The 15,251-nt window shown below is 40.5% G+C and overlaps 1 protein-coding gene across 1 annotated transcript in view; it reads right to left on the bottom strand.

Moving 5' to 3' along the window:
• Positions 1-447: 447 nt before the first annotated feature.
• The window catches only part of aacs (acetoacetyl-CoA synthetase), a 30,053-nt gene continuing 15,249 nt past the window's right edge, over positions 448-15,251 (bottom strand). The window contains exons 12-18 of the mRNA XM_086077073.1: positions 13,136-13,258; positions 6,041-6,154; positions 5,563-5,688; positions 4,322-4,391; positions 3,263-3,321; positions 2,746-2,948; positions 448-2,018 (exon numbers count right to left, since the gene is read on the bottom strand). Of these exons, the coding sequence (XP_085933199.1) occupies positions 1,881-2,018; positions 2,746-2,948; positions 3,263-3,321; positions 4,322-4,391; positions 5,563-5,688; positions 6,041-6,154; positions 13,136-13,258 (833 nt within the window). The 3' untranslated portion in view covers positions 448-1,880. The remainder of the gene's footprint in view (positions 2,019-2,745; positions 2,949-3,262; positions 3,322-4,321; positions 4,392-5,562; positions 5,689-6,040; positions 6,155-13,135; positions 13,259-15,251) is intronic.

Raw genomic sequence — 15,251 nt, 5'->3', positions numbered from 1 at the left:
CCAATACATATTCAATGTATGAAAATGGAATTGACATGAATCATAATAGTTAATGTAGGCAAAATCCAATCAATTCAAAGGAATGAAACCATTTTAAAAAATATTACAAAAATAAAAAAATACTAATTATGACATTACTATTATAAATATTACATATTTGAATAATATAATCATTATTTATTACAAATTTCATAGACTGAAGTAAATGAATTCTTTAAATGACTATGCACGTCTACTATTATGTAACTACATTATAAATGTCATATTTGAACTGTATACTTAAATCTTATTAATTTAAAACAATCAAATAAATCAAATGAATGCTAAATTGTGTGTTTTAAATTTAATAAATTGGTCAAATGGTAATGAACAAAAACAAACAATTTCTATGAATAAGCATGTTATAAATCAAATACATTAAAATAAACACACTGTCATTAAATGTAATGATTGTCCCCCATATTTTGTTTTATTTTGGACATTGACATATCGTGAGGTCAATATAAATATTTTTTCCACTTTGACAACATGCAAAAGGACAACATTCATAATCCAGATTTAAGAAAATGGAGTTTGTCCCAAGCCTTTTAACAAATATACAACATCAATATACAAGAAATGTCTGACGTTTGGACTTGACTGACATGTCTGCATGGAATGGACCCCCCCAAAAAATTATATAGGTTTATGCTCATATTTTCACATTTTGGGACACAAATATGTACACACTTTTAGTTTGGTTGACACGAACTGGGTACTTGTCTGGTTCATGGAACCAAAAGACCAAAGTCACACTACCTTTCACTTATCATGTTGTTAAAAAAAAATGTTATTTAAAAAAATTGACATTTAAATGTCCAAACCTTTCTTTACACCATATTGACAAAAGTAGTATGAATTAAAGTTCAAAGCCACTCACTCTATTGCTGGTAGCCGTTACAATGTTAAATTCGAGTTTTCTTATCCAGCAATTAATAGAAAAAAGAAAGAAAAAAAAGTGGACGCTGTCCCAATACTTTGTGTCTAAATAGCCTATTTCTAAAGCGCAATAATAAGAATTCAAGTTAAAAGCCACGCATCCATTGTTGTTAACTGCTACAATGTAAATCAACAAGTACTACAAGATTGGAAGCTGTCCCAATACTTTGAGTCCCAATAATGTATTTATGAGGCGCATTAGTAAGAATTAAAGTTCAAAGCCAATTGTCCCTCACTGTAAATCATCAGCATGTGAAACGAGATTTTTGTTTACCTGGCATTTCACAGTATAGAAGCCGTACCAATAACTTTATTCATAGACTCACCAGACTGTAATAATAAGTATTAAAGCACAAAGCCAGCTGCTGTATCATCCATTGTAGCCAAATCTTAATCAAATATGATTGAACATGTCTCCCACCCCAAGAAGTTGTAGTTGTTCCAATACTTTAGTCAACTTCATCTCATGGGACAGCAATAATAAGAATTAAAGTTCAAAGCCAGTGCAATATTACCCATTAAAATGTTAAGCATTCAGTTTTTCTCCAGCATTTCCCAGAAGAGTGAAAGATATCCCAATACTTCTGTGCATTCAGTCTATAGAAAATACAAACTGTCCAAATACTTTTGTCCATCTTGTCTTATCAGACCACAACAATAAGAATTAAAGTTCATCGTCAACTGCTGTACCGTCAATCGAGAATGTTTAGCGTGATTCTTGCGTTCTGCGGTTTTGTAAGTTCAGAGCGGGTGAAAAAATGGCCGCTGATGTCGAACCAAAGTGCTAATGCTAATGTCAAAGCTAAGAGTACCTCCTTTGCTGGTTGGCGGCAGCGGTCGTTCGCGGCTCTCCGCTTAATTGAGCAGCTGAACGGAATTGTCTTTTGCGACTTCCTCGTGGCTCAGAAGTTTTGCAGTTCCGGAATGTTCTTGTAGAGGTCCAGAGAGCCGGGGTTGGAGAAAGCCCCTCGCTGGGAAACCTCGCGGCCCGCCAGGACCTGCTTGACCGCCACCTCCACCTTCTTACCGCTCAGCGTGTACTAAACAACAACAAGATGGAGAAGAACGCAGATAACAAGATGGCTGCGTTGTCACCAATTCTGATAACAGTTTTCAATGTTGTTTGATTTTGGTTTGTTTTGACAAATGTTTTGTTCATTTAATATGATTTTTTTTAAATGCATATTTTTATGTATTTGTCAAGTTCAAGACAAAAAAAAAAAAAAAGGTCACTAACTATTGCAGTGCTTCTTAACGTTTGGTTCCGTGAGTCAGCCTCAGTAATTTATTGCTTGGCAAATTTGGTGCTGCAGGAAATTTGGTGCGCTCACTTGTCGATTTGTGGCTGTTGTGACGGTAATTCGTCGTGTGATTTCTTTATGATTGTAATCCCCTCATATGAACTTGTAAAAATAAAAAGTGGTGGGACAAGTATGCGCAATATGAATTGACCTGTATATCGGAGCGTGTGGTGTTCCACAGGGTTCAATTTTTAACATTTCGTCAAATTTAATTAAATAAAGATTGCAGTGCCGTTTTATTTACCATTTAAGTCCAAAACGCATGCATTTCATCACGGTCATTTTTTTCCTTTTACATTCAATATATGTTAACTTAATTGTGACATTGGTAACATTCCAATTGGTTTTCTCCATTTCGGCATCGTGTTAATGTTCAAACGGTGCATAAACGTTGCAGCGACTGACGGCAAAATGTAGTCAAGCTTTTCAGGACTGACGCAGTCAACGCGTCTGCTTTTTGACTTACGGGAATGTCGGCGGTCTGGAGCAGGACGGCGGGCACGTGGCGAGCGGACAGCGCCTTCCGAACGGCCGCCTTCACGTCGGCCGCCAGCCGACCGGTGAAGGGCTTCCCGGGCGCCATCTTGAGGAAGAGGACCACCCTCTCCTCACCATCGGCGTTGTACTGAGGCACGCACAGGCTGTCCGAGACCTCCTCGAAGGCCTCCACTGACAGACACGCAAAAGTCAGGCGACACTGGCTAGGAAAAGTCTACACACCCCTCTTGACTTGTCCCCAAAAATGTGCACACACTGGCGACCATGTAAAAGTACCCCAAACTAAGTCCTGCTCTTCTTGTCGGCAACAACTCACTGACATTTGGAAGTGCTCATAATTCCTGCAGTTTTCTCACATTGCACTTTTTTTTTTGCACTTTTTGTGTTTAACTTTCAGGAAGCAACCACCTGCCAAAGGACTGCTTTTTTTTTCTTCCTTTTTTCTTTTTTAATCAACTTCAAAGTTGATTCTCCTTGAGGCTCACCGATGTTGTAGATCTCCGAGCTGCCGAAACGAACGCCGTTGGGGTTCAACGTTCCGTCACTGCGGGGCAAATACGGCACAAAAAAGATGATTAGTTTGTTTGGAGGAGGAGTTAAAAATACTGTCAAGACAAGCCGCCATTGTTTTCTTGATCAAAGAAGTTCATTCTTTTTTCCAATAGGTGACAATTGAGTCTTTTTTTTGTCCATTATTATTTTTATTTTATTTTTTTATATTTATATCTAATAAATGTGTGTTTGTGTAATCATTTGCAATGTTTGTAGGCCCTAATTTACCTTTTGGCTTGTTTTTTCAATTATTTAGAAATATTTAAAAAATATTTTCTTTTTAAGTCTACCATCTTAGTAACATGTACCTTATAGTATAATACAAAATGTATGTTAATATTAAATTGTTCTTAGTACATTATTATTTTCTCTCTTTGTTTTTGAATGTTATTATGCATTTATGAAATTATTTATTTTAATAGTTTTCCATTTCTTCTAATATTTGAGTAATTTTAATACTTCTAAGGAGTTCATCATCTATGTGTAATATTAACAAAATTTCAAAAATATTATATTATTGTTGCATTTCCCCAAATTTTTTTTTGGTAGTTTCTGTAAGCCTTTGTATATATTTATCCTTGATTTTTGTACTATTTTCTAACAATGATACAAGATTTTTCTTTTCTTTTTCCCTTTAAAAAAAAAATAAAAATTGTTACCATTGTACCTTCATTTCGTGTGTACAAGACACGACTTTCCTAAAACGAAAAAACCTCAACTTAAACCTTCACTTTTTTGTGGCGAGCATTTTTTGATTTAATTTTAGGGCTGCAAAAAATTGTCTCTAGCACGTTTTGAACTAAAAATTCAGTGGAGGTTCTTTTCAGGTTAGTGACCTTACAAGTGTGGTTTCTAACATAGTGCTGAGTAAGAAAACACCAAAAAGTCCACGTGTGGCGCTGGACATCGGTTCAAAGTGGAAAGAAGCATAAATGCTTCCGTGAACCGGTCCCTTTAAAAACGGGGACGAGCGGCCGGCGCACTCCACTGACCTTCTGCCGAGCATGACGATGCCTCCCGTCTTGGGATTGATTTTGCAGTAGTCGCCGTGAGCCCAAACGCCTACAAACACCAACACAAGCACACAAAATGGTATTCTTGCAAATGGACCAGTCAGGCAGTTGAATGAGCCCGCCAGGACCAGAGTGGGCAAACCTCTTCTTTTTTTCTTTTTTTTTCTCAATTCAGTTCAGATATTTGTTCAATATTGGTCAAAATCAATATTTAGTTCCAATTTGGCAGCCCTTTTTCCTGATTCTGCAGCGTGACACTGGACCAGCGCCGACAACCCTCCCGCACCCTTCAAAAAACAAAACAAAAAAATACATAAAAAACATATATTTTCCTCCTTGTGGCCCCAAAGCTAATATGAGTTTAACACCCCTGCAATGAACACTTTTCTTACAGGCAACTTAATTCCGTAGAAATAATTGAAATTATATTCCCTAATGACGTTGTATTTCTCGAATAATTAGTTTATTCTTTATTTTGTATTTTCTAATATTTTCATAATATTTTTCGAGATTTTCTAATATTTTGTTTTTTTATATTGTTTTCACATCTAATGTTTGTTTTTGTTTTTTAATATTACAGAATTTTTCAGCAAATGTTTACAATATTTGGGTATTTTTCTAATATGAATCTATTTACATGTAATATATCAAGCATATTAATATTGTTGTATTTTTCTAATATTTGCCTTGTTTAATTACTTTGCTTTTTTCTAATATGTACATATTTTTTTTCAGGTAATGCTTTTCTTTTTTACCCTTAATATTGTGTTATTTTGATATTAGTGTATTTTGCAAATAACACATTCTATTTTGCTACTAATACTTTGGTATTGTTTTCTAACATTTTTATTCATTGTATTAGAATTCATTATGTTTAGATGTTTTTAATATTAGTGTGTCTTCTTTAGACATTTTTATACTTGGACAACTCTATTTTTGTAATATTAGTGAACATATTTCTAATATTAGTGCATTTTTTAATGTTTTTTGTATTTAAAAAAAAATGTTTTTTAGTCTGGTATTTAGCATTTTTCCTAATATCCATGTTTGTTTCCATTTCATATTTGCCAACGTTACGACTCGCGGCAAATAATTTGCACAGCAGCGAGCAAACTCATGACGTGTGCGTCATTCCTACCCTTCGTGCCACTTTTCCAAAAACCAAAACGAGCTGTGGAATTTCAAAGTGTGAAAATGACGCGTGTCGACTTCCTACTGACCCGGGAAAGTGGAGAAGTAGGCTTTGTGGTACTTGCTGCAGTTGTCGTCGTTCCAGAAATGCGTGGGCTGGCACGGGATGGCTTTCAAACACACCAGCTCGCCGCTTTCTCCCCAAACAGGCTTACCTGCGCCGCACACGCACACACATTCAACACACACCTGGTGGCATATCCCGCACTTCTTCTCCCTCGGGACGGTGTGAAAGGGGCTTAGTGAGCGCTTTCCTTTCACAAAGTGTCTTTAAAAAGATTCACTGGCCAGCAGGAAGGGCTTTAAAGCGAGATAAAAACTCTTATTAAAAAATTGGCTTATGTTTTTTTTTTCCCGCCGCGTTTACCCTGCGAATGTTCCGCCTAATTACTCTTGGATTAAAAAGTCCACTCAGGAGAACAAGTGTGCGATGTTGTGACAGCTCCTTGCCCAAGGTTAATTTTTCATGCCGGCCCCCCCGAAAACAACCCACTCCCGACTGCTCACCCTCGAAATTCCACGCTTCCACGGCCATGCCCAGGTTTCTGGTCTGGATCTCGCCCCGATACACCGGAACTGTTGGGTTCTGACCCATGAAACATGACACGATGTCTGTGCCGCCTGTGGACAGACAACACAAAAGTGAGTTTTGACAGTAAATTGTTCATTAAGATGGACGGTTCAGAGAAAATCTCTCGAAGTTTGGCAAATGGATCCTAAGTTGCCCGTTTTTAAAGCAAAATGGGACACTTCCTGTGTTTTAGGGCGTGGCTTCTGGAGACTTCCTGTGTTTTAGGGCGTGGCTTCTGGAGACTTCCTGTGTTTTAGGGCGTGGCTTCTGGAGACTTCCTGTGTTTTAGGGCGTGGCTTCTGGAGACTTCCTGTGTTTTAGGGCGTGGCTTCTGGAGACTTCCTGTGTTTTAGGGCGTGGCTTCTGGAGACTTCCTGTGTTTTAGGGCGTGGCTTCTGGAGACTTTTTGTGGGTCGCCTTATGACAGACATTGACCACATTTCATTCCAAATAATCTAGATCTTCGTGAGTTGCCGAGAAAACCTAACGCTGCCAAGTGAAACTGGTTCCAGGGAACTTCCGGAAGGTCCAAATAAAATCTGGTTGCGTTAGTTGAGTTTCAGGTTTTATGGCAAGTCGTCCAACTTGACCGCCATGTTAACTTTTTTTGCAACAAAACTGTCTTCTGTTTCCCCATTAAGGCCGGGAGAGCGGAATACGTCATTTTGTTTTCTTTTGACTCATTCTCGGCCTCTTAGCCGATGAAACGCATCCGAATATTCACGAGAGGCCGACGTGGGTTTCGTAGCGCGTCCTGGAATTTTATTTGAGCATTTTGATTTGCAACGGAATGGACGAGGAATAATTACCACTCGATTCCCCGAGGTTATTGCAACTATGCGCTCCAGTGTTAAAAGTAAATATATTTGGAGTTATATACTCGCAGATGCGACATTTGTTTGTTGATATTTTTTTTTATATTGAAGGTAAACTTATGTTTGTGTGAACGCCACAGGGGCAAGCTCAGAAATGTTTTGGGAATTATTTGATTTATTATTTTTCGGGGGTGACTGAAGATTTTTCCGAGACGTGTTCTGCCAGGCGCTTTAGGCCTTGACGGGTTAAATCTCTTTGCCGTGTTTGTCATTGGAGACCTCTTGGAAACTGGCTTTAAAATGGCAACATCAAAACAAAATGGCAGATTTCCCGTGACTTTTCGGGCATGACAAGGCTACTAAATTTCATGTTACTAAGTGGAAGTGGCTTCAAAATCTCAAAGCTAATGGTCGTGTTTCTATAGTCAGGAACCCGGCTGCTGCCAGCGGGATCGAGCGGATTCACCTCCGATGGGCGCCAGGGGTTGATATTCGGATTCACGGCATGCCAGTCATTGAATCGGTGGAGGCTGGCTGGTGTCTGCGGATCTCACGCGGCTTCGTCTGTCCTTCCTTCCTTTTCTCGGTCTCTCCGTTGGTCTCTTGAGGCCTCCCTGATTTTATGTTTTTTGGATTTGTTGGGGTCTGGATGTTTCTTGGGCTGGGGAGGAGTTCTGGTGGGGGGTGTCTGGTCGGTGCTGGATTTCACCTTCCTTGGTTTTCTTTGGTCCTTCCTCGGGTCTCCTGACGGCGGTGTTCGGTTTAGGTGAACGGTATGAGATTTTTTCTAATAGGTTTTCTGGTGAGCTAACAAATACACGCACGCACGCACGCACAAAAAAAATAAAAAATAAAAATAAATAAAAAATAAAATAAAAGAGCAATGATGATGACATTTCCGAATGAACAATACTGAGCTCTTAGAAAAAAAAAGGAAAAAAAAAAAAGAAAAGAAAAAAAACCTCAAAGCCAAAAATGACCCTTAAAAATGGTCACTAGCAAATGGAATGAGTCTTTGGACGTTTTTGTGGGTCTCCTCGTGGTAGCAACATGACATTTGGTCAGCAGGTGGAAGTGAAGCAGTCATCCGGGGCTTAACCTTAAAACGCTTCACCAAGTTTGTGTTTGTCTGACCTCTTGGAAATGATCCCGGTGACCCCAAAATAGGCGACTGCAAACTCAAATGACAGAAATCCTGTGTCTTTTTTCAGGTGTGGCTTCTTGAGACTTTTTTTTTTTTTTTGCGGGTCTTCTGATGCCCACCAAATTTCATGCTGCTGAGTGGAAATGGCTTCGGGGCAGAATTTTTTCCCCATTTGTCTCTTTGTACTTTCCAATAATGTGCTGTTCCCGACGTCTCCCATTCATCTCCTTTCTCGCCATTGTTCGGCGTCTACCTGGTATGCATGGCAGCCGCCGTCATCCATCTTGTTTGCTGCTCTCTGCCCTTCCTTGCTTCCTTTCTATCTCTTCCTCCTCTTCTCATCAATCCCTGGGCCTCACTTTTATGATATCAGGCTCTCATAGAGAGCTTTAATGAGATCCCACGGGGGTCCAACCGAACCAAGTTCTGATTAAACGCGAAGGCTCACGAGTGGGAAGATGCGCAATTATTTCATTATTGTGCTGACTTGCATGGGCGGACACGCGGAGACTATTTTAGGCACTGTTGCTTCTCTGGTGTCGTGCGCAGGTGAGAGTTGAGAATGTGGCAGATGCTCGCATTGTGTGTACTGCATTTATCTCAATGTTTCTCATGTGAGAGAACTTTTCACAACCTGTGGCAAGAGTTGGCGGTCATGTCCCGAGGCAGAGGCTTCATTTGAATTACTGAAGATCTAAAAAAAAAAAAAATCTAAATGAAAAACTGAAAATGGACAAAATCCATGGGATTCTTCATTTTTATTTAATGTTTTTTGTACTGCCCATTTGTCGAGTATGTAGTGCTGTCACTGTGGACTATTTTTAGAATCAATTAATCTACTGATTAGTTAACCGATTAATCGGATTCATTTAGATTTTGCACTGACGTGTATTAAAAAAAGCTTCTTCTTTTTTTTAAAACAGATGTTTGCAAATGTCTTATTTTGATTAAACACAGAAGATAATCAGTCTTGTTTCATGAAGCACTACAGAAATCAGTGATTGCTCTATTATTAAATTAGTTGATTCATTTAATAATCGATGACTTGTCGACAGCTCTACTAGTACGCATAGTCCAAATCGGTAGCAGTTGGATAAAATCTCTAAAGAGGCAGTCCTCTATGAAAGACTGCTGAAATGACCATTAAATGGCCACTTCATCCAAAATGGCAGCCAATCAAAATCAGTGACAACTGATCACCGACAAGTTGGAGCAAAATGTCCAAATAAAATGTTTAATTACTGCATATACTTGTTGCAGTGTTTGCTTATAAACAGAAGTGCTCTTGAGCATTTTCAATGTTTAGTCATTTTTGAAATGCCGCAAGGAATGGAAAGAAGGTGGGGGGGGGGGAAAAAACGAGTGTCACTTGAATGTAAAACATTTTGTCATTAACACATGAACAGAACTTGATTTTTAGTCACAGTATAGCTGCTTTCAAAACATGGAATCGAGAGAAAAAATACTACTAAAGACTTGAGTTGGAACCTTTTTCAAAAGTATTTTAACAAAGAACTTACAGTAACTTGTGGATTTATGAGTCGTGCTTGTGACTGGTTTGCTTCACAAAACGTAATTCCAAACTCAGAATATCCCGGCAAATATTTGAGTTGTTTTTTCCCAGCAAAAAAACAAAACAAATGTGCTGTGACGGTGACGAGGAGACGGCCATTACGCCTGCTCGAGTGGCGTGGATGGATGGAAAAACGATTTGCGCTGTGGATGCCTCTGATCCCACCAAGATCGATTCTCAACCTTGTATCATGATACTTTTGATATTCCGTCATTTAAGGTACCGCATTTGCAGTATCTTACCACAAAGCAAAGCGCTACTGGCATCAATTGGCAGAGGCACGCAAAGAGCACGCGAGGAGCAGAATAGCTTCTCCGTGCAACGATTCAAGTTAAGAAATTAAAAATCGAAGAAAGTCCCAAAACCTGTCGGTGGCTGCCAAGATACGTTTGTGATGTCTATTTCAAATGGATCGGGTCGGCGAATCAGAACATTACAGCCGATAATAAGATGTGCCCAAAACACAAAGTACGGAACGATCTGAGCAGTACAGTGTAAAGTCTACTCTTCAGCCATTTTGTGGGTCATGGTAGACCCGTCTACCAAATTTCAGGTTTAACTGGAATTGGAGCCTGCATTTTCAAAACCCCTTGAATTGGCAAAATTCTGCCTAAAACGGCCACTATGAACTCAAATGTCAGACTTCCTGTGTGTTTGCAGGCATGCGTGCATGAGACTTTTTTGTAGGTCTGCTCGTGACGAACATGCCTACCAAATGTCATGTTTCTATGTCAAACCGGCTTTGGGGGCTGAATTTTCAGAGATGACAAAGCGTCAAAAGGAGCAGTCGTGTTTCTGATCGAAACTGGCCACTTCCATCTAACGTGGCAGACTTCCTGTTGCTTTTCCGACATGGATTCTTGAGACTCTTTTGTGGGTCGACTCATGATGAACATGTCTACCAAATTTCATTTTGCCAACTCAAACCGGCTTTGGGGGCTGAATTTTCAGAGATGACAAAGCGTCAAAAGGAGCAGTCGTGTTTCTGATCGAAACTGGCCACTTCCATCTAACGTGGCAGACTTCCTGTTGCTTTTCCGACATGGATTCTTGAGACTCTTTTGTGGGTCGACTCGTGATGAACATGTCTACCAAATTTCATTTTGCCAACTTAAATGGGCTTTGGGGGCTGAATTTTCAGAGATGACAAAGCGTCAAAGGAGCAGTCGTGTTTCTGATCGAAACTGGCCACTTCCATCTAACGTGGCAGACTTCCTGTTGCTTTTCCGACATGGATTCTTGAGACTCTTTTGTGGGTCAACTCGTGATGAACATGTCTACCAAATTTCATTTTGCCAACTCAAACCGGCTTTGGGGACTGAATTTTCAGAGATGACAAAGCGTCAAAAGGAGCAGTCGTGTTTCTGATCGAAACTGGCCACTTCCATCTAACGTGGCAGACTTCCTGTTGCTTTTCCGACATGGATTCTTGAGACTCTTTTGTGGGTCGACTCGTGATGAACATGTCTACCAAATTTCATTTTGCCAACTTAAATGGGCTTTGGGGGCTGAATTTTCAGAGATGACAAAGCGTCAAAGGAGCAGTCGTGTTTCTGATCGAAACTGGCCACTTCCATCTAACGTGGCAGACTTCCTGTTGCTTTTCCGACATGGATTCTTGAGACTCTTTTGTGGGTCAACTCGTGATGAACATGTCTACCAAATTTCATTTTGCCAACTCAAACCGGCTTTGGGGACTGAATTTTCAGAGATGACAAAGCGTCAAAAGGAGCAGTCGTGTTTCTGATCGAAACTGGCCACTTCCATCTAACGTGGCAGACTTCCTGTTGCTTTTCCGACATGGATTCTTGAGACTCTTTTGTGGGTCGACTCATGATGAACATGTCTACCAAATTTCATTTTGCCAACTTAAATGGGCTTTGGGGGCTGAATTTTCAGAGATGACAAAGCGTCAAAAGGAGCAGTCGTGTTTCTGATCGAAACTGGCCACTTCCATCTAACGTGGCAGACTTCCTGTTGCTTTTCCGACATGGATTCTTGAGACTCTTTTGTGGGTCGACTCGTGATGAACATGTCTACCAAATTTCATTTTGCCAACTTAAATGGGCTTTGGGGGCTGAATTTCCCAAAGCAAGACGAAAGCAGAGTGAGCGAGTGACATATGGCAAGTCAAACAATCTGAAATCAGGATGGGGTGAACCCAGCAGTCAGTGTTAAAATCCCCCAATGAGAAGCCATGGGGGTCTCACATCACCTGCTGAAATGATTTCTCTCCCTCTCCCAGGCACACAGTGCGACACGCACACACTTATGCAGAGAGGGTGTGCTGTCAGGGTGAAATGGGCAAAAGGGGTCCCGTCGCATATGTCACAGTGACCACCGGTCGGCAACATATGCTGGGATAAATCCTGACACGCATACACAGTCATGGCCTCGGGGGTCAAGGTTAGGTGGGCCGGCAGCCAATAGCATCGCAGCCCTGCTGTTGCCCTTGACAACGAGGAGGAAAAGCAAACGGGGTGCGGCTCACTGTTGAAATGGGTACAAATGAGCATGTACATGAGTGGGTCGCTACAAAATTGGGCAAAATGAAGTTGGGCAAAAAATTGACCCTAAAAAATCGAGGGAGCCTTGGAAATAGCAAAAATGGCGCTGAAATGGTTGCTGCGAACCAAAATAGTGGACTTCCTGTATTTTTAGTTCATATTTGAGGGCTTGAAGGAAGCTTGGGTGCGGCCTTGAAATTGTCTTTTCATACCAAAATGGCAGACTTGTTTTGTCTTCAGGCTTGGTTTGTTGAGATTTTTTTTTTATCTGCTCATGATAAGACAGAGCAACCAAATTCCATGTCGTTAAGTGAGAAAGACTTCTGAGGGACCTTTGGAAATGGCAAAAAAAAAAAAAGGTCCTGAAGTGACAAATATAGTAGACTTTCTGTAACTTTTCAGGAAACGCTTCTTGAGAATTGTCTATTCTAATAATAGACATGACTACCAAACTTCACGCTTCAACAATTGGAGGGACCCGTGGAAATGGCAAACATGGCAAAAAAATGGTCCTGAAATGGCTGCTTCAATTTTTTTGCGAGCCTACCGATTATCAACAAGTTTACCAAATTCCACGTTGCTAAGTGAAACTCACTTTCGGGGCTGAATGCTTGTTAAAAAAAAAACAGTAAACAGCACATCAAAAATGGCTCGGTGTAGTATTTGGTCCAAGGGAAAATCTATTTATGGACGTGTAAGAGCCTTTCACTCTTTTCACGTCTACCGCCATTCAGTGTGTGTGCGTGCGCGCGTAACGTGCCAGTCAGTAAATGTTAAACGTTTCAGAGCTCACGCCGGGAGACAGATAGCATTCTGCCGCCCTGTCAACACAACAATGGGCTGAAAGGGCCTCGGTGGGTGCGTGGGTGCAAAAATGTACATCTCCATACATCTTCCCCTTTTTATGTGTCAATCCTTTTTGTAAGCTTGTGTGTGGGGGAACCACTCGTAGGGGAATAAAAGAGATTTAAAGAGAAAAAAAAAAAAATCACCCGAGATGGAGCCCAGCAGCACGTCGCTCTTGATGCAGCGGTACACGTAGTCGTAGGTTTGAGGCTTGAGGGGCGAGCCCGTGGACAGGATGGTGTGCAGAGACTGAAGGTTGTGGCTTTCCACTGCAGATGGGGGGGAAAAAAGATGACAAAATATTCTTATTAAATTGAGAAATGAAGACGGATAGGTGTAGGAAATCTATCTATCTATCAGAGCTGTCAAACGATTCCATTTTTTTATCAGATTAATTAAACTGTTCAGCTCATTGAAATGTTACTTAAAATCAAATGTGTGTGCGTGAATGTGCATGTTTCTTAAAGGGGCAGTAACATACTGTTGATTATGGTTAACTTTTACATTTCTTGAGCGATTTCAATGGTTTAAATTTTAAACTGTTCAGCTCATTGAAATGTTGGTTAAAATCAAATGTGTGTGCGTGAATGTGCATATTTCTTAAAGGGACAGTAAGATACTTTATTTGATCTTGATTATGGTTAACTTCCACATTTCTTGACCGATTTCAATAGTTGAAAGTTTAAACTGTTCAGCTCATTGAAAAGAGTTAGCAGGCCCATTCAAAATTTCCGCGGTAATTTTTCTAGTTACATATTAGAATTTGGATCAATCACTTTAATTTTTCATCAACATGTTTTGCCCGCCAATGTTGACGAGCTTCTGTTATATGTTAATTCTGGCGACATTTAATGTTATGAGGACATCTTCAACATTTTTTAGGATTCACTGCACGCTCTCATCTTCCTCTTTTTCTAATCAGTTACTTGCATCATTCAGAATATTTTGACATGAACAAATATTCTGAAAGTCATACACAAACATTTATTAAAATGCTTTACTTCAATGCACAACTTGTACTACCTTTAAAACGTAACCATCCGCTGTCAGCTAAAGAATTATCTGCAGTCAAAATGAACAGCGTTAAATAACTGAAAACATGTTTTATATTATAGCTTTCTCAAAATAGCCATCCTTTGCTCTGGTTACTTTTTTGTCATTCTTACGTCTGGGAACGCCTTAAAAAAACGGTTGGGAAAGTGCAAAAAAGTGATCAGAGAAAAGGGTGGCTATTTATTTATGTATTTATTTTCACCTTTTTTTTGTTAAGTACATAACTCCAAATGTGTTCGATAGTTGTCGTCTTAGTTTTGATGCCTTCGGTGAGAATCTACAATGTACATAGTCATGAAAAAATAAAGCAAATGTATTGAATGAGAAGGTGTGTCCAAACTTTTGGCCTGTACTGTATATTTAAAAAAAAAAAAATACATTTTATACTAAATAAATATTGGACAGAAAAAAATCTAGAACACTGGCAACGTGCACAGAGAGGTTGTGCTGTCCAGCAAAGAGGAACCTCAAACCTGCTAAGCAACACAAACATACACAAATACACAAAAGTACACACTGACCCACTCCTGAATACGCGCCCACACGCAGCAGTTGACGGCAGTCGGCAGTAAATGTGCGCTCGTACCAAAAGAGCAGATGGGCACGATAACGCTAACGATGGCGACGGCGAGGGGGCCACGGCCGGCTAATGTCATTTCGGCCGTTTAGGCGGCGAAAGCAACAGTTAGCCGCGCTTGACACTAAATCACCGCCATAAAAGGGCCCGTTACGCTTCTTCACACGAGTCACCGGGAGCGCCGGCTAATTGCTTTTAGTGTTGCGGCTCTCTCGAGATGGAAAAACGGGCCGGCGCTCGTAATGGGAGCACTGTCGCTGCTTATTAGCCGCCCCGCTAATCTTACGACCTCCTCCCCCCCCCCCCCCCCCCCACTTGCCTAGCCTGACGTGCAGTCCTCGTTCTCCGCCAACGGCCGCGTCGTTGCCCTTGTTTTCGACAGCAAAAATTTTTTTTAAATCAGCATAAATGCGGCAAATTGGTTACATAAACCGTCAGGGGCGTAATGATTCACCGGCGCCTCTTAACGAGGCGGTTTGAGTTGCGCTTGATTAAAACAGATGAACAAAATGACGTGCTCCAGGTTGGAAGTCAAAAGTGGGATAAACTGCCCAACTGCCACCACGGGTGTGAGCTACTCAAAGCGGTGTCAGAAGTTGGATGCTCATTGAATGGATTGGGAAATTGGCTCC

The sequence above is a fragment of the Leptonotus elevatus genome, chromosome 5 (assembly GCF_054856555.1).
Source record: "Leptonotus elevatus isolate MCC_2025b chromosome 5, RoL_Lele_1.0, whole genome shotgun sequence".
NCBI classification, from domain to species: domain Eukaryota; kingdom Metazoa; phylum Chordata; class Actinopteri; order Syngnathiformes; family Syngnathidae; genus Leptonotus; species Leptonotus elevatus.
Note: the sequence above shows the minus strand (reverse complement) of the source record. Positions and strands in the feature narration are given on the sequence as shown.